The 22,957-nt window shown below is 38.6% G+C and overlaps 3 protein-coding genes across 3 annotated transcripts; 2 read left to right on the top strand and 1 right to left on the bottom strand.

The window, feature by feature from the left end:
• Window positions 1-2,344, top strand: LOC112196954 (probable serine/threonine-protein kinase PBL18). Its single transcript, XM_024337455.2, has 8 exons — window positions 1-268; window positions 367-450; window positions 560-628; window positions 724-1,046; window positions 1,121-1,256; window positions 1,346-1,482; window positions 1,558-1,681; window positions 1,771-2,344. Exons 1-8 carry the CDS (start codon window positions 196-198, stop codon window positions 2,190-2,192), a joined length of 1,368 nt encoding a protein of 455 aa, XP_024193223.1. The 5' UTR covers window positions 1-195; the 3' UTR covers window positions 2,193-2,344.
• A 24-nt stretch (window positions 2,345-2,368) lies between these two features.
• LOC112196955 (probable serine/threonine-protein kinase PBL3) lies at window positions 2,369-5,972 on the bottom strand. The gene is made up of 6 exons (XM_024337456.2): window positions 5,605-5,972; window positions 4,385-4,734; window positions 4,171-4,306; window positions 3,857-3,993; window positions 3,618-3,741; window positions 2,369-3,106 (listed from the first exon to the last, which is right to left on the bottom strand). The coding sequence occupies exons 1-6, from the start codon at window positions 5,666-5,668 to the stop codon at window positions 2,652-2,654; spliced, it is 1,266 nt and encodes a 421-aa protein (XP_024193224.1). The 5' UTR covers window positions 5,669-5,972; the 3' UTR covers window positions 2,369-2,651.
• An 8,148-nt stretch (window positions 5,973-14,120) lies between these two features.
• Window positions 14,121-16,727, top strand: LOC112200640 (UDP-galactose/UDP-glucose transporter 3). The gene is made up of 7 exons (XM_024341660.2): window positions 14,121-14,381; window positions 14,498-14,595; window positions 14,688-14,818; window positions 15,297-15,327; window positions 15,472-15,575; window positions 15,703-15,824; window positions 16,096-16,727. Exons 1-7 carry the CDS (start codon window positions 14,278-14,280, stop codon window positions 16,502-16,504), a joined length of 999 nt encoding a protein of 332 aa, XP_024197428.1. The 5' UTR covers window positions 14,121-14,277; the 3' UTR covers window positions 16,505-16,727.
• The last annotated feature ends 6,230 nt before the right edge of the window (window positions 16,728-22,957 follow it).

The raw sequence follows: 22,957 nt of genomic DNA, 5'->3' as shown, positions 1-22,957 counted from the left end.
GGTTTTACGCCTTTGGTTGCTCCTGCTTATAATTCCCACTAACTTAACTAATACTGTCCTGCTCAGTACTATATATGCATGTTCATTGTGATCACAATCTCTCTCTGTTTCCTCTATCACCTTAATCTTAGTATAAGTCTCTTGGTTAATTCTGGGTTCTTCTTCTGTTCATAAATATCAATACATATCATCAACATGGGAAATTGTTGCAGAAAACATCTTCAAGAGCCAAACTCACCGGTTCACGTTATTTCTCAAACTCCTACTGGTTTGCATTTTTCGAAATTCTTATACGGGGTCTTTGATTCAGAAATTTTGAATACCTGGTAATAAGCTGAAATACTCTTACTCTTTTAATTGGTAAAGGCGGTTCTCATCGATCCAAGAAAGTTAATAGAACAACAGTTGGAGACAGAACTACTTCAACTGTTTCCTCAACTTCTGTGGGAGGTAATATGTGTTTCTTGTGTGTATCGATTTCCTCAGTTTCTTGTCCTTGAGAACATAAACCTCTGTATGCTAATAGAAATTCTTATTTATATGCATTCGGTTAATACAGAAACGAAGCGTGAAAAACAGAGATCCCCACTTCAAGAGATCACACATGTTGCTTCAAACACAGATATAGGTGTGTGTGTGTGTCTTATTAACAATATTACATGTATATATATGTAGAGTTTGTTTTCCTAGCTTGATTAACATGGTTGTATTCGGTGGGTGCAGAAAAGCCTAGCAGAGAGAAAAGGCGTGGTTACCAAATTGCTCGAAAAGCTGGGAGTTCTAATATTGAGGGAGTGAACAAGAATGATGGAGTGTTTCATGCTTACTACAACTGCAAGCTACGCTGCTTTTGTTACAGTGACTTGAAAGTGGCCACGCGCAAATTTAGCAGCAGAAATTTAATCGGGCAAGGCGGATTTGGTGATGTATATAAAGGGTATGTGAGTTACTGCACTATGGACTCTGCTGCAAAACCAAATAAGGGACTCGCAATAGCCATCAAAAGGCTCAGAAAGACCGGGACACAAGGCCATGAACAATGGGAGGTAAGGCTTTTCAGACATCTCTCTCTTAATCTGTAAAATGAGATTTACGTTACCTAATTGTATGCTTGCTGCAGAATGAAATCAAATTCATGTGCAAACTAAACCATCCCAACATAGTGAAGCTACTAGGCTACTGCCATGACGGTGGGCACAGGATGTTGGTTTATGAGTACATGAGCAAAGGAAGCTTGGAGACTCAACTACTGGCAGGTGAGAGTTTAGATCAGTAAGACTCGTCTTAGAAATAAGCATAAGAAGACAGGGATTAGGTATGTGAGTTGATTTGGCTTAAACTGCAGAGAATGCGCCGCAGTTAGATTGGAGCAGAAGAATCAATGTAGCAATTGGGTTAGCTAAGGCCCTAGATTCTCTTCACAATCATGGCACGCCGGTCATTCATAGAGATCTGAAAGCTTCCAATGTCCTGTTGGATGATGTGAGGCCGGCTTTCTGTCACTTTTAAATTAAGCTCTTCATGATTGTAACTAGAACCTCACGACTAATATTGCAGGACTTCAATGCAAAGCTATCAGATTTTGGCCTGGCTAGATATGGACCTCTCTCTGACCAGGACCGCATAATGACAAGGATTCTTGGCACCAAAGGCTATATTGCACCGGAATACATAGGAACTGGTATTCAGCCACTCCCCAACTCATAGCAAAAGTTCTTGCGTGCAACTGATGTGTACAAGCAGCTGGTTGATGTGTTCTTCATTTTACAGGACAGGTAACGCTGAAAACCGATGTGTACAGCTTTGGAGTGGTGCTGTTGGAGATTTTATCAGGCTGCTGTGCTGTGAAGAAATATTCAGATGGGATGGCCGGAGATCTTATACAGTGGGCTGGACCATATCTTTGCAACAAGCAACAACTGCATCAAGTGATTGACCAGAGACTGGGAAGGAACTTCCCAAAGAAAGAGGCTCAAAAGTTTGCGGAACTCATCCTCCACTGCCTTGCTTCAAACCCCAAGAGCAGACCAATAATGACTGAAGTTGTAGCTGAGTTGAAGGACTTACAAGAAAATACAAGCAGCAGCAGTAACAGCAGTACTCCGAACTCGTACCATACTCCTACATTTACCCCGTGCCCTCCTCCATACAAAATACTTTTACCTAGACGAAATGGATGTCAGACAAAGTAAGCTCATAATGTCTTTGATAATGCTGTCTGTCTTCCCATAATGCATGAAGGCAACTGAAACAGTTCCTATCTGAATCAATGTACAAGCAGAAAGGTTGTACACGAGTAAAGGAATCATTATATGCAAGTAGAAAAAGTGTCTTATACTTTCAAGTACAGCATTGCACAAAAACACGATGAAATAGATATGATCTCTTATATTGCTATCCACTAGGAATCGATAAACTGATTGGCAGGGATAGTACAGAGTGCAAACTTAAAACTGATAGCTAACTTTTTACACAACTATAATAAAGACAGAGATTACCACCACAAAAAGGCTGTGCATATCTTCAGAAATTAGGGGCAACAATATACATCCTCAGACTAACTGAAAAGTGTGATAAATACAGACCCAAACTTGATTCTATGTAAACAAAATATGGAATCAAATGAGTAATTTCCAGAAAGAAAACTGTGTTCAATGAACACATGCAGACGACCGGTGCGATGGCAATGGAGATGCACTGGGTGTTAAATTTAAAGGAGAACGGTGATGTCGCATTGGGGACCTGTGGTGATGAAGAGGAACTCCCTGCTGCTCTGATTGAGAGATTCTGGCAGCAGTTTTGGGGGCATCAAGTTGTTCCAGCGTTGCTAAAACTGTTGACATTGTAGGCCTTTGTTTAGATTCTGGGCTTAGGCACTGTAAAGCCAGAGTAGCAGCTGTATAGGCTGATTTCTGAGGATATTGACCCTCCAACTTGGTGTCCATAATCCGAAATAGTTTTCTTTTGTCACCCAAATATGGTTTTGTCCAGTCTACAAGATTCTGCTCCACGCCAACTTTTGTTTTATCAACAGCTCGCCGTCCAGACAATAGTTCCAACAATACAACCCCAAAACTATAAACGTCACTTTTAGCAGTCAATCGACCTGTTAAACAAAGCACAAGTCAGAAATCAACCTACGGAAGCATTACGTGTTTCGAACATAATGAATCGAAATACTCAAGATTCCATGCATCATATCCTCTACAACAATCGTTTGCATATAAAATACAAGGCCTGTCTTAACAGAATTCCCACCAAAAATTTTAATGGCAATTATTGGAACGAACAAAAAGTTGTACCATCCAATTCTCATATGCAATTCAAAAGGATTTAACTTTTTCTTTTTTAACATTTGGAGTAGATGGATGAGGATATTCCAAATATTCAGATTTAGTCATTTAGGTCCAAAGAATCATCATTCTCTTATTGCCTCGGCGAAAAAAGTGACACCTCAATGCAAACTTCTCTCATTTATTAAAATGCAAAACTAATACTTAGCATTCGTAAAAGCATTTTTCCTTGGGAAGGCATAGAGTGACTCAAAAGATGTTTAAGATATGGCAATATAACAGAAACAAACACCAAATGATACTTAATATTAGACACAAACTGACCTGTAGCAACATATTCAGGTGCTGCATAGCCTTGAGTACCCATGACTTGAGTAGAAACATGGGTCCTGTCACCCGTGGGACCCGCCTTGGCCAGGCCAAAATCAGAAAGTTTCGCATTGAATTCCTGAAGAACGGCCATGCACCAATAAGGTTAATAATTTATACTATTTATTCATAAGATTTTTATACATAAGACACCTGCCAAAGATATGAAATCTTGAGCTTTCTATTCTACATACCGCATCAAGTAAAATATTGGAAGCCTTAAAATCACGATAAATAACTTGTGATTCGGCTTCATGAAGAAATTTTAGCCCCCTGGCAGCACCTATGGCGACTTTCATTCTTATTCCCCATGAAAGTGGTTGTGGCCCTCCTGAGAAACAAAGATAAAAGTTCAATGTTACAAACCGTTCTCAAAGCCAAAAGTAGTTTCTAGGCATTGAAAATGCAACCTTACTCTTTTTTTTTTTTTTTTCCTTCTTGTTATTGGCAACTAAAAGAGCAATGAGAAGCTGAACAAAAAAAAAAATGCCCCATAAACATAACTTACTTCTGAATAGATGATTCTCTAAGCTTCCTTTTGGCATGAACTCATACACCAATAGTCGGTTTTCACCTTCCAAGCAGTACCCAATAAGCTTAACAAGATTTGGATGATAGAGTTGGCCAAGATAATTAACTTCTGTCTGAAATTGGGTGGCTATCAGTAAATAAGCAAAGCAAAAGTTGCACAGGAAAAAAAAATTGTTGTAAGTGATACGTACCAACCACTCCTTGTGACCTTGGAAACCTTCAGGTTTGAGCTTCTTGACAGCTACAACCATTCCTGACCCTGGCTTTGCAGCTGTAAACGTGGTTTCATTAATCCATCCTTTGAAGACATAACCAAATCCTCCCTCGCCGAGAAGACTGTCAGGGCGAAAGTTCCTGGTGGCATTCCTTAGCTCAATGAATGAGAACGGGTTTAGATTTGGAGAAGACAATATTTCACCTTCAGTCCTTGGGGTAGGAAGACTTGAACCATTGCTCTTTTCACTATATGATGAAATGGTCAAGGTGGAGGGAGCAGCTGATGAGGAACTGGTTTTGCTGGAATTTTTGGAAGTCCCCGATGCTGACAGGAGAAAAAAGTAGTGGGTAATTAAGGGCATAAGCAGTGACGATACCAATCTGAAAAGAAGAAATTAAGCTCAACCAATCTCTAAGCTAAAACCACTTAGAGCATTCCTGAAGAATCGTCATACATAGTAGCAGTCTTCTAGAAGATGATGACACTTTTGCAAACTAATGGAATCCCAACTAATTCATAATCAACAAACCGAACAAACTCAATGATTAAGTTTACATGTAAACTTGCAAATCAAGGTACGTAGTTTTGAGTTATCGGTTAACCTAAAACCGAGGTACAACCTAGCCTGGCTTACAAAACACTTTAAATCAAGCATATTTGATCCGTGATCACTACTAAGGACCACCATACCTTTTCCCTTAGAACCACAATTATTACTCAAGTCTTTGCTTCTGGAGAGCATAGCGTGTCATCTTAACACAGCCATCACATGATCATTGAAAATATCAAAACCCTTTTCACAAATTGACCCGTCTCAGCAAAAAAAAAAAAAAAAAAAAAAAAAAAAAGGCAAACCGAGAACTTATTATTAGCTAAATTAAACTTACCTTAAAAGTGTAAAGCTCATCTTGCTAAAACGGGAAGAATAGAAACACAAATTCTTAGCCAAAAAAGGGAACCTCATTAATTTGAATCTTCCCAATTCACTTCAAAAGGAAAAAAGGTTCTTCCATCTTGCACAGAATTGATGCAAGAAGCTAATGAATTTAAAATCTGAAACTACCTGAGCAAACCCAGGACCCAAAAAGGTATAACACTACTAAAAATCGATCCGAACCCACTAAAGTCCACAACTTTAAACCAAACCAAACGGCAGAACAAGCCGTACGTAGTAAAGAAACGATTTAGCTTTACCTGAAGTACCAAGACAGCTCTGAGCTGTGTCAACTTTAGCAGAAGAATCTAAACAGTTGCCCATTTGCTGCTGCTGCTCCCAAAAACAAGAAGCTCTCTTCTTACTCTGCTGCCCTCAACTTTGATGCAAAACAATCCAACAGTGGTAACCAAAATCTGAATCCTACTACTGTAGCTGAGTGTTGCTTATGGATTTCTGAGATAGAATTGCTTGGTTTCTCAGAGAACCCAAGATGGAAAAAAAAAAAGAGGAGGAAGAAACAGCGGTGAAGGTGGGAATGGAAATGGGAATGGGAATGTGGGAAACAGAGAAGAAATGCGGAGCGCAGAATTGGTGGGAGTCACGACAAAAGCGTGGCTACGCGCTCACCAGTGACGTCAGCGGGGCTGAATTCTCTTTTATATCCTTCCGGGGACTTGTAGTTTGGTTTGATGGCTCAATATTGGTTACTCGCAATTACCGAGATGCCCTTCTTTCCCGTAGAAACTATGTGATGTTAATATTTTTTTTTATTCCAAAAAATAAATTTTTTTATAAAGATTTTTAAATATGAATGAATTGTTATTTTTTTTCCCGAGATGCCTTGTTGCAACTTGTCTTATTAATTTGAATAATTGCCGAAATAGTAATAGATTACAAAAAGAATATCAAGTAAATTAAGTAAATTTAACTAAGTTATAAACAATGATATTTTATGTTGATAGACATGATAAGAAATAATGAGTGAGATATACGATGACCTATGAGGTGTCATCTAGCATAATTTTATTCTCTTATGAACAAAATAGTTGTCAAATAAAATGATTAATAACTCGTGCATAGAAGGAAATAAGATATTGGAAAGACAAAGTCAATAATTCTGATTAATTGAACCTAAAATTCCTTGCAGGGGTATAACGAAGGAAATACGTCATTTTTGGCTTATCGGGTAAGGGGGAACAAAAAGAGAGATAGAGAGTTGATGAGGCATGTGGTCAAATTGAAATAAAATATCACTAGCGTAGAACTTTTTGATGCCTTGACTAAAATTCTTTGCCTAGGCCATGCCTGAGCCCTTTTCACACATGAAACTTGGATTACGAAATTAATCAAGTCAAAAGGTTATAGGGCAAAGGTTCCATAACATTTTTCTATTATTATGAGTGGAGATTTTTATTAGAAAACTAACTAAAATATTCTATCTTTTGCTTGCGAACAAATTCTGTTTAAGAAATTCTTCTTCTTCTTCAAGATGATATTGACTTGGCTCTTCACGATCAAAAGGGAGACTACTTTGGTGGAGCAAATGGTGTTTAAAAATTAAATCCGCCACCCTTAGACCTGAATTTGCCGAGTTTGTAAGCATTCTAGTCAAATTCAATGATATGATCGAAGTGGGTGTTCCTCTAGCAAAGTGGGGATTAACCAAGTGCCAATCTTTGTTGGCACTAAGTTATGTGGATGTTCTAGATCTAGAAGATGATTTTTTTGGGGTTAATTAGTTAATAAGTCACAACTCACTCACAAATTTTCGTGTACGGAACTAGCTAGAAAAGAAAAAAAAATTAATTCATGATTAGGATATTTCTAAATGTACTCAGCAAATATCTAAATAGACCCAGCAAATTTTTTACACCTAGAAAATGTTTAAAATCTCTAACTACATCCAGCAAGTTTTCCTATAATACCATTTTCTTTAATTAAATCCAGCAAAACTCATCAACACTAACAAAGAATATCAAACACCCATCAAAACACATACACATTGACGAATAATACCAAACACCCAACAAACCCTTGTTCTCCAACATAATGTGAAGTTTATCGCAAATTTAAGCATGTTTTCAAAAATGTTTCTCATGTTGAATAACAAGAACATATATATACAGGCTTTCTCAGGTAAGGATATCCTTACCTAAGCTTATGGAACTGATTTTCAGTTTTTGACCAATTTTCGATCACATCTTAACTATTCAGTTTTTAGGTCCTAATGTATAGATCATTTCAGCAAAATTGATGATTGTTAAGGCATCCAAAACTGCAATTTACACGAACGAACCGAATCTGTCGAACCGGAACCGTTCGTGTACATTGTTGTAAATTGCACTTTTGAATGCCTTAACGATCATCAATTTGGCTGAAATTTTGCAGAGATGATCTATACAATAGGACCTAAAGACTGAACGGTTAAGATGTGAATATGTGATCGAAAAGTGGCCAAAAACTGAAAATCCTTACCTAAGCTTAGGTAAGGATGTCCTTAGCCAAGAAGGACTGTATATATATATATACACACCCACACGAATGAAAATTCTAGTTATATTCGTGAAATTGGATATGGGGTTGGAACACCTCATGTTATACACTGTTTTTGGGTCTCATGTTCAACGTTATATTCAACATATATAATAGAATTAGAACTCAATAACACGAATGAAAATTCTACCATATACTGATGTTATAATCGTGATCCTTTACTCTGTTAGATCACTAAAAAACGAAACCAGAATAAAAAAACAAATCTAAAGGAAAAAGCCGTGTACCTAATCTAAAGCATTTCTGTCAATTATATTAAGAGAGAATTGGGGTAGGGAATTGTGAAGGCCTACGAAGAGACTTGCAGTTTAAGCGTCCCTTTCTTCAATTCATTAATTGACTAATTGACAGCATCCGGGAGCATGGGTGTTTAATATTCTTCATCAGGATGTATGCGTTTTGGTGGGTGTATGAGTTTTGTTGGGTTTAATTAAAAAAGAAAGGTATTATAGGAAAATTTGATGGGTGTAGTTATATATAGATTTTATATATTTTCTAGGTGTAAAAAATGTGATGGGTCTACTTAGATATTTATTTGGTACATTTAGAAAGACTCTTTTGTTTTTATCACATCGTCAATTAAACACATTATACACTGGATTAATTCGCGTCCGTCATGTATTATGTACGTGTGTATTTTAGTTTTCAAGTTGATACGTAAAAGCAAAAGATACACTAACAACGAAATAAAATACATGTCCAAGAGAATATGAGACGGCTTAACGAATCGGTCAAGATGCCATATGTTTATACACATCCCACATTCCTATATAAGCTGTCAACACGTACTGGTGTGATTAACGCTGGAGTAGTGGTGGATTTGAATGAGAGGTTGATCAAAATTGTTGTCAAGTTTATTTAATTAGTGATTTAAGAAAGGATTACGTACAGGCATATATCATGCTTTTTGCTTGCGTTGACGGCAGTGAGCTTCCATGGACCAATAATCCCTAATCTCTACGCAACCTTAATTAATTATTGTAAATTAATCAACTGCGTTTAATCGCTAATTAATTAACAAAGATTCTTTTTAGTTTAGACCCGGCCCTATACGTAGAGAGTCTGGCTTTCTATGATGGCTCTGCGAGGCTACTCCTTTATCTAAAACGACGACGCTGATCTTCGTCGTAGAAGAGTAAAGAGATCGAGAATGAGTGGCAGACGATGGGAGCGAGTACTAAAGATTAACAACCTTCACCTGAAGCCAATGCTACTGGGCCGCCAATCAGTCTGCAGCGTTGATTCCACGTACGACATGAATATGAATGAACATTATAATGTGATGATGGTAAGAAACTAAGAATTGGTGTCAATTCATGGGGTCTCCTCTCTTGCATCCCTCTCCGGGCAGCAAGTAACAACGACATGCAGTTGTGGTCCTTGCGTATTCGACAAGTCTAGTTGATCGATCGTCAACCACTCAATGTCGACGTCGTTTTGCCCAAGTGTCGCTACTTCCGAGTCAAGTTGACCACCTCGATAAATGTAGCATCTAGGCTCTCCCCACGTACCACGACCTTAGGTCCCGTTTGTCTCGTCAATAAGCAAGACTTTCGAGCACATCTTTGTTAATTTTGCAACTAATTTTTTAGCAAAATATCGATTAAAAAAAAAAACTAATTTTTTAGCAATGTTTGGGACATTTCGTCAATCCTAATCGATGATGTTCCGCTAGTTGCCTACATTAGTGTCTCTAGCTAATAATTTTGATTTACTTAACTCTTGTAGTCCTCAGGGCCTTTTTATTTAGTTTTGTGTTGTAACACTTTCTCTTATAAAAATAAAAAATAAAAATAAAAATTTTCTTAGGTCACGTTTGTTTCGACAATAAGCAACTAGCGAGAGATTTGAGGATGTTCGAAGACCCTTGTTCCATAAGATGATAAGGTAGAGTTGTACTAGCTAGCTTCAATCGATTTGGCAGCATAGTCATATAGTCATGTACATCATCAATAGATTGGAAGTTGGGTTGGCTACATGACCCCCAGGCAGGGCTGGTCCTAAATTTTAAGAGTCTTTGTGCAAAAATTTAAATTTATAATTATTGCCTTAATGTAGTTAGAAAAAAACAAAAATAAAAACTTATTAAGATAAAATGACATATATAACATAATTCATAAAGTTTATTTTTTCTCAAAATAGTAAATTTCAGAACTAACTAATTTGAAGGGGTTGGATGTATTATATAAAAGAGAGAAAAAATATATTCACTAGTGAAAACAAAATAAAAGACAAGAAAATTCAGAAAATGAGAAGAACAACAACAAAAACTTATAAAAAAAAACAAAAACAAATTAAGACTGAAAATCGTAGGAAAATATTTATAAAAAAAAAGAAAGGAAGTCCCCAAGGGTCGAACCATGAACCCAAATTGTAGAAATTCGGCTCCTTACCAGGTAAGCTAACATGTTTTGATAATTTAAGTGTTTTCTGTCTTATATAAGGTAGTACATATTATACTTTACTTGATCGGAGGCCTCCCAGAGTATCAGCGCTGCACCAGGCCCCAAGTATAAGTTGAACTTATTATTCTTAGTTTATTTTTGGGCAGAATTTCACAAATGATCACTTAATTATGACTTATTCAACACGGTGGTCACTCAATTTTCAAATATATCACTTTGGTCACATTATCTCACTTAAATCACTTATTCCAATCGTTGTAATACAGATTTCTCAATTTTTCACAATTGGTTGGACGGAAATATAATTAATATTGTGGCAAATAATTTTTTTTAATGAAGTGACTAAAGTGAACCAAATAATTAAAGTTGGGTGACCAAAGTGATATATTTAAAAAGTGAGTGACCAAAGTGTTGAATATATAAAAGTTGAATGACCATTTGTGATATTCTCCCTTATTTTTATTTGAGTCTTGGGAAGTATTTATTTCTTTTTTTTGTTAGAACACCAAATCTTTATTGCACCGAGGTTAAACCTCAATATTAATAGTACATTACATAGTGCACAAGACACTCGCTCATGAAAATCGGGAATCATAAGCATCAATTTAGAAACTACGAAGTTGAGCTGCCAATTTCAATCATGAGGACCAAATAGTACAACGACAAATAAAACATGAGTCCTTTATTCTTAAGCTAAGACCTCCCTTATTTTTATTTGAGTCTTGGGAAGTATCTATTTATTTTTTTTGTTAGAACACCAAATCTTTATTGCACCGAGGTTAAACCTCAATATTAATAGTACATTACATAGTGCACAAGACACTCGCTCATGAAAATCAGGAATCATAAGCATCAATTTAAAAACTACGAAGTTGAGCTGCCGATTTCAATCATGAGGACCAAATAGTACAACGATAAATAAAACATGAGTCCTTTATTCTTAAGCTAAGAAATTAGAAAACAATTAAAACTGATAAGTTAACTACAGTTCATGTGCCAACTTCATAGAAGTTGGATCAAATAAAATTTAAAAATAAAGAAAAAATTTAAAACTTTTTCAAGATCATGATTTCTATCTATAGCACACGAATTTTGACTAAAATCGTATATTCTTATTTTCTCAAAAAATTATTTTTCATCCTCAAATAATGATTTTTAAACGCTTCTCGAACTAACAAGACTCAAAATTCATGAGGTAATTTTTAAAAAAGATTTTTTCAAAGTCATAAAACAATAAAATTCATTTAGAAAAGTTTATCCTAGGTTCAAGTAGTCCATTAATTGAAAAATGTTATAAAAATCATGCTCTACGAATAATGAGTTTATGATATAGAAGATTAAAAAATAAAAATAAAAATAGTTTTAACAAGGTTAGCATGTTTCCTAATGATCCATATGTGTTCCCATGGCACATTCCAATTCGTCAAACCATGCACAATTTCTATTCTATTTCTTAATTTAACTATTGGTAAATCATGATTTTTAGAATATATTCATTTTTTTTTTTAATAGGGTTGATTTTATTAATAATCAAGCCATGAAAACATGTTAGAGTCTAACATAACTTACATAAGGTTTCGAGACAAACTGGATAACCCATCTAAGCCACGACTAAACCCATTAAGATCTAAATGGACGCTCGCTGAACAACAAGCCTAAAACTACTCAAGAATAATCTCATAAGGAAAAAATATTCATTTAGTCTAATTTGCCAAGCACGCAATTGTGATATAAATATCAACTAGAAACGTCTTATAAAAGCATATACAAATTATCCCTAATGCAAAGACTTGAGTCCAGAATGTCTTGTTTTGTTGAACCCTAAACAAGTACTTTCTCCTTCCTCTTAGGGACGGAGCTAGTACCTACCTTAGAGTTTTCAGCATCCAACAACCTCGGCCTCAGGTTGGTCCTCCTGCTTTCCAATTCTCCATCATGAATCTTGGGCTTATTCCTGCGACCCCTAGGGCTATCCTTCTTCTTCGGAATCTTTCCAACAGTGACCGGGACTTCCACAAGTTCACCAAGATGATATCATGAGGTGTCATCGCCAAACTAGGCTTTAAACGCTTCTCTAAGCTCTATTCACCTTGGCACCATTTGCGCACCCCCAAAACTCTGCTTATTGTAGCATCAAGCCCATATGCAATAGGAGATGTAGGCCCATCAGTCACTAACCCATCAGGCCCCACCAATCCATCACCTGCCACCTCAGATCTAAGAAGCCTAAGCTCCAGGCCCAAAAACATTTCCATCCCAGAGCCAGGCTCACTGCCACCCGGCCTGACAGAAAACCCTAATTTCAAATTAGGGTTTTCCAAGAAGCCCGGAGCAGCCGCATTTCCAAACCCGATATCGACCCGCTCACAGGCGGTGACCTGACCACCACAGCCCCTTCCGTCCGAGGCTCCGGACCCCGACCGATCATCGGTAACACCTCAGATTGAACGGGCGACCCGTCTTCAACCGCTTCAGCAACCACCAGCCCAACATCCAACACCGAAATAGTTTCCCCCTGATGCCATCACCGCCGTCAACGCTCCATCATAGCTACCCAGCACATGGTCGAATAAACCATAGCCTCGGCAAATACCATGACACTTCTCGTACCTTAGCTCCAGTTCCACCGCCACCTCTACCGAGAATGAAAACGTAAAGTAAGCCCATATACAACGATGTACGTCGTGCACAACAAAGATTCTTTGCACAAGATCCTTCCTCTGCAATGCAGCCTGATCATACTGCACAAAGCTCCCCAAAGCGTTCCCAAGTAGCGTTAGGGAGTGATCATCATGCGCAACCGCCTCCCAAAACTCCATGAAGTCAGCGATACCTCTGCCAGATCATGGATTTCGTCATAATTCGCCAAGAGAAGCATGAAATTGTTAAGGAACCAAGACCCGCCATTTAGAATGTGATCCTTCGTCTCCTGTTCCTTGAACTGGAAAACAAAAATCTGCCCTTCCTCCTCACAGATCAAAACCCGTTCTTTCAAACCCCATATGCCAGAAATCGCCGCCGAAAACAACGGAAGCAGCACGCGTTTCTGAGACATCAACCAGCCACATACATAGAAAAAAGGATCTTGGATTGCATCCTCGCCCCCAGCTAGGTGGACGATGGCATCCTCCACCACCATCACAAATCAGAACTCGATTAGTTTCCCCGCTAGAGAGAAAAGTCAAATTTTTTTATTTTGCAAAAGCAATTTGTATTGAACTATATACTCAAATTGACAGAATAACAAAAATTTTGAGGGGAGGTAAATTTTCAATATGTATTTATAGTTTCACCAATCAATCAAAATAGTAACTAAAAACTTTTTTCTTTTTTCCCATCCCTAAAATGATGCATTAAAATATTGATATTAAAAAAAATATATACATTAAAATGAGCTAAATGGCCGTTACATGTGCACCTTTTATGAAAATATAGATGGAAATACCACTTTGGCAACAAAGTCTTACGATTACTAAATTATCGATAAATTTTATTTCAATATCAATTTGTCCGATTGATATTAATACATATACTATTAGGGATAGTTACCTACGATGCATCTCCATTGTTGGAGGTCACTACTGCACCAGTGAGCTAAATCGCTAATAGAATAGAGGCCTCGCAAAGAAATCTCTGGACGCACTTTCAACGAACTCTTTTTTTTTTTTCTTTTTTCTTTTTTCTTCTCTCTTTTTTCAGAAAGGTCCGCGTTTGTGCAGCCAATGAGAAACGCGACTCAGAGTCACACTCCCAATAAGAAACCTCCACGTAGAACAACCCACGTAGCTTTGGCGCTCTTCTTATACCAACGACTCTTCCGGGGAATTGTGGCAGTCAGGCACAAACAAAATATTCATTTCGGTAATTTCCTCCTAGCTTCCATCTCCCGCTGCCTCTCTTTCTCTCAAATCTGCCCCAATTCTCTTAGTAAACTCGGCCGGATCCCGACGGATATTTCCGGCCACATTCACAATGGAGGCTCACGGGTCCGGGCTCCGGCGTGTCATCATCTTGGCCTTCTGCGTCGCCGGTATCTGGGCCGCTTATATCTACCAAGGTGTTCTTCAAGAAACTCTGTAAGTTCCTTCTCTTGGATTTTGATTTCGCAGATCACGCACCGATTTTCGGAATTTCAAGCTCGTAATCGTTCCAATTGGTCATAAAATTTGTACTGTTTGTAATATTTGCTTAGGTCCACCAAGCGGTTTGGTCCAGATGGGATTAGGTTCGAGCATCTTTCGTTCCTGAACTTGGCCCAAAATGTGGTCTGTTTAATCTGGTCATATATAAGTGAGTTTCTATATACCTAATTCAATCCTCTTTTTTGTGATTTGGAGGATTTGAGCTAAGAATGGTATCTACTGTGGGGTTTGTGTAAACAGTGTTGAAGATTTGGTCCAGCAGTAATGCTGGCGGTGCGCCTTTGTGGACATACTGGAGTGCAGGGATTACTAATACGATTGGACCGGCTATGGGAATCGAAGCTTTGAAGTATATCAGCTACCCGGCCCAGGTGTGTTTTTGAGTAATGTAGCCGCTACACGTTGAATATGGCTATAGATAGAGTTTAGGTTGTTTGCAATGCCAATCTGCTGAATGCCTAGCTTTGTTAGCTCTAGTATGCTTAGTTTGAATTTCTTTAGGGTATAATGAGTATGGCCTTGTGGGAAAAGCAGATGATCGTCATGTGTGCACATTTTGTTTATTGTGTATGAAATCCGGGGGTAGGAAATGAAATAGAACAAACAAAATTAGGTTGAGGATTCGCGATTAGATTGGAACAAAAGGTTCATGTAGCCAACCTCGTTATCATTTTCACATTTTAGATAATGTTAGCTGAGTTAATCTTTGTTTGAATTGGTTGTTATAGTGAGGACAGGGGTAGATTTGTAGACACCTTTGTTTTAGTGATTAGTTCTTATGATTTGGGACTAATGTCAGTCAAATGGATTGGTTGATTTTGCATATAATGTTATTCTTGTTACTTGCAGGTCCTGGCCAAATCCTCAAAAATGATTCCAGGTCAGATACTTAAGAGTTTTTGATTTTTGCATGCCGCAACAAACATGCTACAAAATACGTTTCAGAGTATGAGATTTTGGCATTAAAAATGAAGGAGATATAGTTGTACAGAGGACTTAATAAATGGATATTACTTGAATGCAGTGATGCTGATGGGTACTCTAGTCTATGGCATAAGATACACCTTGCCTGAGTATGTTTGTACTCTCCTTGTTGCTGGAGGGGTATCCATGTTTGCACTCTTGAAGGTGAGAGATGTTTTTTCTTTTTTCAGAAGAATATTTCTCAACAAACTTCGATATACTTGGTGAAAACTTCTAGCAATTTCTGTTTCTATTCTTATACTCTTTTCATGCATGTCCGGGTCGATTTCAGACTAGCTCAAAGACCATTAGCAAGTTGGCACACCCAAATGCACCTCTTGGATATGGACTATGCTTCCTCAACCTTGCTTTTGATGGATTCACAAATGCTACTCAGGATTCAATAACAGCAAGGTATGCCTTAGAGAAAAACTTTATCTATTCCTACTTGTTGACATTCTGTTAAGAATGCTTGAGGGAATCTAGGTGCCAATCCATCTATTATATTCTTTTTATAGGCACAAATTTTTGGACTTTTATGTTAAGAATGCTTTAGGGAATCTAGGTGCCAATCCATCTATTATATTATTTTTATAGGCACAAATTTTTGGACTGTTATGTCGATGTGTAACCATATAGAATTCATGCCTTGTTAATTTTTCATTACTTGTCTTGGATTGTTCAGGTACCCAAAAACAAGTGCCTGGGAGATAATGTTAGGCATGAACCTATGGGGTACCATATACAACATGATCTACATGTTTGGCTGGCCGCGAGGTAGCGGATTTGAGGCAGTTCAATTCTGCAAGATGCATCCTGAAGCAGCATGGGACATTTTTCTCTATTGTCTCTGTGGCGCAGTTGGCCAGAATTTCATCTTCCTAACCATAAGCAGATTTGGTTCCCTGGCTAATACCACCATTACCACCACCCGCAAGTTTGTGAGCATTGTGGTGTCGTCATTGCTCAGTGGCAATCCCCTGTCATCAAAGCAATGGGGTTGTGTTGTCATGGTCTTCTCTGGGTTGTCGTATCAGATCTACCTCAAATGGAAGAAGTTGCAGAGACTGCAGAAGAAGAGAAAGCCAAATTAACAACAATTTTGAAGTTGAGTTATTTTTCTTTTTCTTTTTCAAATTTTTTTTTTTGTCTTGCCTTTAACTCTTTGGGCATATATCATTGTAAACATTGAACCTCATAGTTCAATATAGAATACATGTAATGTAATTGATAGACCCTTTATGAGAAGTGTTTAGTTGAACTCAAAATATTTTGTAACAAAATCCATCAAATTATCGAGTGTTAGTTTACATGTCATTACTCATAAGTGATAGCATTGCAAGATTCTAGAGGTGTGGTGAATGTAAGATTCACTATGAGAGTAGAGCTAATGACATTTCAATACATTTCATGAGTCAAGTAGGCCTTCGTTTGTCATCGGAAAAAAAAGTAGGCCTTTGTTTTGTTGTGAACAACTACGTGTCTACATTACATTCACAAGGTCCATAATCAATCTTTGAAATTCTGCAGCGAAAGGAGGCTTCCAACTTCTGCAAACCAAAAAGAAGATTTCAAACCAAACAGAAAAGAAGTTTTCAAATCTAGTTAAGTTGGAAGGCTAAGCCCCACAGCCATATTATTATTAGTGGAAGCACAATGTGAGATTACATTATACCCGCCGATACTGGGAGAGTTCGGGTTAATAACGTCTGATGTTTAGTACATTCAATAACCTTTCCTATAACCAAAGGAATTAGGGTCCTTGATCCAAAGCCCCAAAATAAACAAAAATGATCCCACTTACCCCAACAACAGATTTTTGTTCCCACTTACCCAATTTAACACTAAATGACCATTTTGCCCTTAACTCAATTAATTAATTACATCCACCGCCACTCTCTATTTCTCTCCTCCTCCGATCCGGTTTCTCTCTCTATCAGATCGTTCCTCTTCGCCGCTATCCTCGCTCCGATGGTGTCGCCGGTCTTGATCTCCGTGCTTTCATTTCCAGCGAAGCATATGATCTCTATCTCTCTCTTTTCCATTCCAAGTTTCGATCAAGTCCAGCTTACCTGGACTGAATTCGATGACGACCAACTCTGAGGCTGTCGGCAGCGAACGAGCTGGCGTCGTCTCATCCAAAAATAAAATGGAAAGCTCGCCGGAAACATCCCTAAACTTGCTTCAGAACTCTGGTTGGTCAATTTAGTCTTGATCTGCGGCCAGTCCCTCAACCTCATCACCTAAACGTCATCGTTTCCGACCTCGCTTCTTGATTCCTCCGTTGCCAACCAGTTCAACAGCCTCGGCTACTGTAGAGAAGCGAGCTTCCACAAGGTACAGAATCGAGAAATTGGGGCATCCATCTCTTCATGTCTCACAGTCGAAGTCTGCAACCGGCGAAGGGAAAAGAGGGAGAAGACTTGGGTGCCCGAGCATTTTCTAGGTGCCTAGTTTTTTTTTTTTTTTTTTTTTTAAGTAATGGGACAGAGGGGAAAAAAGTTTTGAATGTCTATTGTCTATTGGGGAGCAATAGACGTCTATTGCCTCCAATAGATGTCTATTGGAGGGCAATAGACATTTTGAAATTGATATAATTTCTTCGTTTTTTTCTTTAATTAAAGTTTTATTTGTCTAAATTTAAGAAGATTAGTTCCTATGTCGGCTAACTAAAGTTCTATTAGAGGGTAATAGACGTCTATTGAGGGGCAATACATGACTGATAGTCGTCTATTGGGGGCAATACATGGCTGATAGTCGTCTATTGGGGGGCAATACTATTGGGGGGCAATAGAGGGCCAATAGACGTCTATTGGGGGCAATACTATTGGGGGGCAATAGAGGGCCAATAGACGTCTATTGGGGGCAATAGAGGTTTTTAGAAAAGTCCGGTGGGTGGTAGCCGGTGATTGGAATCCCGTAGCCGGTGACCGGAATCCAGCGACTGTTCACCGGATTCCGGCGAAGTTTGCCGGAATCTGGCGGCCGGTGACCGGGCTCCGGCGAAGTCCCCTATGGTTTCTCTCTCTTCCATTCTCTCTCTCTCTCTCTAAGTAACAAAGGTGAGGGTAAAATGGTATTAAAAAAATAATAAAAACAAAAAAAAAATCTTAATGGGGTATTAGGGAAGACTTCCTTAGAGTGTTTTGGGTAAGAGAGAATTAAAAAACTTAGTGGGGTAAGTAAGAAAAAAATCTCTAAAAATAGTGTAAATGGACAAAAACCCAAAGAATTATCCACCTCTTGTTAATAAAACTAGTAATCTTAAGAGCAACCGCATTACATTTACAAAGTAGTAAAATCTTAGAGACATTCAGGAGAGAAACAAGGTATCTAACTTCTGCAACCAAACTACCTTCAGCGCACCACAAGAAATTAGCTCTTGCTTATCAACCAAAATTACCGCCTGCAAGCAACCGGACTCTACCATTAGAGGAGAGAAAGATCTACTATTCTGAAAGTGATCATCTTCAATATGAATAAGGCTAATTTTGTCTTGGTGGTTGCTGCTCTCAATCGTGCATTGAAAAGCTTTTATCTTGGGACCGTCTCCATTTTCACTGTGTAATTATATCTCACAGAGCTGTCCGTCCAGTTTTGCATGTTCTTCTAGCTAATATTAGGTACCACACTGCCACAAGGTCCACAATATAGGGAATAGGGACAACGAAAGGCAGTAGACTTTTCTGACCGGATGCTCAAACAGGGCCATAACCAATACCAACCACCATACATGCATGTTCGTAACCTAGCTATTCCTTTCACTATTTCCTTGTCCCATTGGGTTGGGGTGTTAGGCTGTTAGCTGGAACTGTCAAAACCATATCCAACCAAAACCGGCCCGCTCATCATCACCAATTAAGGACCAGACTGGCCAATGCTAATCGTTCATAGTGATGCATGGGTAAGTACATAAACTAATAATAGATGGTCGATGACCTATGAGAAACTGAGATCTGGTATTCTCAGTGAAGATCAGCGAGTTTTAAAGAGGCTGACAGAAGAGCGAGAGCCCATACACGCAATTTTAAATAGACTCTGTGAATTTAAGAGCAGTAGCTGATGATTATCATGCTCGATCGTACATTTGTGTGCTGCGGGCTCCCTGCTCTATCTGTCAGGGGATTTTGACTCTCTGATCAACCAAGCAAGCACACTAGCTCCTTTCTTTCGTTCTTGTAAATAAATGCATTTTTATAGATTAGTAGATTTGATTCCTCATCAGAAGGAACATATACATATATATATATATATATATATATATATATATATATATATATATATATATATATAACCCTGACTGAAGAATTAATATTTAAAGTTTAGCCGAATATGGAAACAACTTATTCTTGCTAGCTCTTTTTCGGCTGACCTCATTATTCTGCTTCAATCTCATATTTTTTTTTTAGTTCTTTTCATGGGAACTCCAACTGATTGTTGTTTTATTATATATATCTATGAGAAACAAATTCCAAATATAGAAAATCTGCTTAGATTTGAAGAACTTAATTACATATGTTCTTGTCAAATATGAGTCTACATATCAATACATGGGTCGGTTCTTTGCTTTTGGATAATTTGGCCACTACAGATCTTTATGTGATTTTATGCATGCATGTCTCCTTCACACTTTTCATGTTTGTGTAATTATTTTTTTCCTTCTCATTCTGCATGCAGAATGGGGTATGGAACTGGAAGAGGATTTGTGAAGCATGGACTGGAATGCAGAAGCTTCCGTTTCAAGTTTTCCAAGCATCCTTGGCAAGAGATCGTGCAAGCGTGTAACCCATGAGAGCAATAGTTTGTCTGCCAGTACCAAATTCAAAGTGGCCATTGGGGTGCTCAGATCTATGCCAAGCACAATTTATAGCTAGGCTTTGGTTTGATTTGGATCTTTCAAGTTTCAACTCCATGGTGGAAGCTGCTATGGCTTATGACAGTCCGCGATCCAGCTTCACAAGGGAGAGTCCCAAAGGAGAGGTCATCACTGATTAAGAGCTAGCCAAGCATACTCTACCGGCCAAGGAGCTGTTCTCAACATGATCAGGGATGCATGGTTCACATATACTAGGCTAGCTATAGGTTCTTCGAATTCCTCATAGCCCGCCGAGCAGCAGACAGAGATTATCTTCCTAGTCTCTTTTTGAGGAAGAAAAGAAAATTACAAACGGAAGCCCCTAATACAACCCGAACTAAACTTGTCAAAGTTAAAGGCAGATAAAGCGGAGAGAGGGAGTTTGTTGGACCAAGTCACCGGACTGCTGGAGGAGTGACCAAGCCCGGCAATCACATCGGCAACGAAATTAGCTTCCTGGGGACATGCTTGAAAAAAATTTCTTCAAAATGGCTTGCTAGAATAGTAATGTCTTTAATGAGAGTTTGAAGGCACCAAGGGACAGTGCATCTCTTGTTGATGGCCTCAATGATTAATTTTGAGTCACCCTCAACTTCAAGCTTCTTGACATTTAGAATGAGAGCATGATAAAGGCCGTCTCTGACAACACTACCTTCCGCAACTGGAACAGAGGAATAGCCAATGGATCTGGAACCCGCAAAGATTGGGGAAGCATCATGATCCCTTAAGACGAATTGAAGCCGATTGCTGCCTGCTTATTATTGAGAGCTGAACAGTCAAAATTGAGCTTTAAGAAACCTGGCTGAGGAGCATTCCATCGAACGGTACCAAAGCAAGCTGGAGGAAAGTTGGTACTGGCTGGTTTGTTGGACCTGTAGTCCTCTTCGATAGTTGCTGCAGCATAGACAACCACAGAAGGGATAGATCTTCCTAGTTTCTTGTTGCTTTTTTGAGTTTACAAAGTTTATTTATTTATTTTTTTTTAAGAATAGATAATTAATTTCACTACTTATCTATGATCAGAAAACACGTACATCAGATGTTGTCTTATACCAAAATCATAAATGGCACAAGCCGCCAAGCAAAAGACAGGTAACCATCACTGTTAACAAATGCGCTCACTTATTGAGCCTAAAAATAAGAAAACAAATCCTCACTACTTATCTCTCTTTGAAAAGTAACCTAGTCGCCTAAAGACCTCAATTGGTGTACAACTAGAGGAACTAAGATGCAAGTAGAGAAAATCATACTTCAAGTAATAGGCAAGAAGAAACTAGGGAAGCCTTTGCCCTTGTCTTTAGGGCTAGGGTTAGTACCAGTTGTTGCAGGGTAAGTAATGTGCAGAGTAGCAACAGCCGTCTTAAGAACCAGGTCGAGGATTCTTGTTCCTGCTTCCAAGTGGCCTGCCAGACTTCTTATTCAGTGTCGTCAAAGTGACCTCAGAATCATCTTCTACTAACCGTAGCGCCTCAACCTGCAATGTAGGAAGCTTACCACCCAAGATAGTCTTGAATTTCTTCAGGGAAGGGTTGCAACCATTAGTTCACACTCTTTTCTTGGAAGCCAAAGTCTCAAGTTTCCTAGGCTGCATCGCATCTACCTAAATCTGCAGACTAAGGTTAGTCTCCAAAACAGGCTCCACAACCGGTTCATCAATAGGGTCAGAAACATCCCTTCTTTCTTCCTCTGCTGTAGAAATAGTACATGTTGCAGTGTCACCACTAGGTCTCACCAACCTTCTAATAGTTGGTTTCTTCTTCATTGGAATGAAAGAAGAAGCCGCGAACATATTTTTGCGGTTCTGAGCCATGAAAGAGAAAGACCCTCCTGAGGACAAGGTTCCAGAGAAGTTCAGGACCCTAGCTGCTGGGCTAGGAGCATTTAGCTCCTCATATTTTGCTCTTGCATGTGTGATCAGACCACATTGAGGACATCTTCCTTTCAGGTGCTCGAATTAAAACTGCAAGATAGGTTCAACACCAACATCCAAGAATACTTTGCATTCGAGCAGTATCGGTTTTGTAACATCATGGACAAACAAAATTTGGATCAAACCTTTCTTGAATTCCTTCTTGTCATAATCCAAAAAACCACCCAGCAGATTACCAATAAGGGTGAAATTTTTCAGTTCTTCATATAGCGATTTTTATCTCACTTAATCCAAAGCACTAAAGTTGACCAAAATTATCTCACTTACTCTAGTAAGAGATTTTTATTCCCACATATACCAATAAGGGTCTTTAATCCAAAGCACTAAAATTGACCAAAATTATCTCACTTACTCTAGTAAGAGATTTTTATTCCCACATACCCTTTTTAAAATAAAATTATAATTTTACCCTTCGTATAATTAAGAAATTGCATCTATGCCACTCTTCTCTCTCTCCAAGCTATCAGCCTACTCTCTCTCTCTCTCTCTCTCTCTCTCTCTCTCTCTCTCTCTCTCTCTCTCTCTCTCTCTCTCTCTCTCTCTCTCTCTCTCTCTCTCTCTCTCTCTCTCTCTCTCTCCACCCCTAAAGACGGCGAAGAAGCTCCGGTCGGAGCTACCTCGCTGAAGTCAAACTGCATTGAGAATGCAGATCTCAATCTACTCGACATCTCTCTGCTCCGATCTGCAATCTCCCGCCACTCTGACGTCCTCGACGCCGTTCGATTGATTGCCGATCCCGAGGGCCTTCTCCGCCTCTGGAAG

Source organism: Rosa chinensis, chromosome 4, assembly GCF_002994745.2.
Source record: "Rosa chinensis cultivar Old Blush chromosome 4, RchiOBHm-V2, whole genome shotgun sequence".
NCBI classification, from domain to species: Eukaryota; Viridiplantae; Streptophyta; class Magnoliopsida; order Rosales; family Rosaceae; genus Rosa; species Rosa chinensis.
The sequence above is the reverse complement of the archived record's forward strand: the minus strand, read 5'-3'. Positions and strand labels throughout refer to the sequence as shown.

Bases quoted from the DNA above. Each gene is read 5' to 3' on its own strand.
- LOC112196954 (XM_024337455.2), top strand. From the start codon at position 196: ATGGGAAATTGTTGCAGAAAACATCTTCAAGAGCCAAACTCACCGGTT. The intron at 1,047-1,120 runs GTAAGGCTTTTC...TGCTTGCTGCAG, and splicing joins AAGGCCATGAACAATGGGAG to AATGAAATCAAATTCATGTG. The intron at 1,682-1,770 runs GTATTCAGCCAC...TTCATTTTACAG, and splicing joins ACCGGAATACATAGGAACTG to GACAGGTAACGCTGAAAACC.
- LOC112196955 (XM_024337456.2), bottom strand. From the start codon at position 5,668: ATGGGCAACTGTTTAGATTCTTCTGCTAAAGTTGACACAGCTCAGAGC. The intron at 4,735-5,604 runs GTAAAGCTAAAT...TTCTCCTGTCAG, and splicing joins GAGCTGTCTTGGTACTTCAG to CATCGGGGACTTCCAAAAAT. The intron at 3,107-3,617 runs GTCAGTTTGTGT...TTTGTTTAACAG, and splicing joins ACCTGAATATGTTGCTACAG to GTCGATTGACTGCTAAAAGT.
- LOC112200640 (XM_024341660.2), top strand. From the start codon at position 14,278: ATGGAGGCTCACGGGTCCGGGCTCCGGCGTGTCATCATCTTGGCCTTC. The intron at 14,596-14,687 runs GTGAGTTTCTAT...TTGTGTAAACAG, and splicing joins TTTAATCTGGTCATATATAA to TGTTGAAGATTTGGTCCAGC. The intron at 14,819-15,296 runs GTGTGTTTTTGA...TGTTACTTGCAG, and splicing joins ATATCAGCTACCCGGCCCAG to GTCCTGGCCAAATCCTCAAA.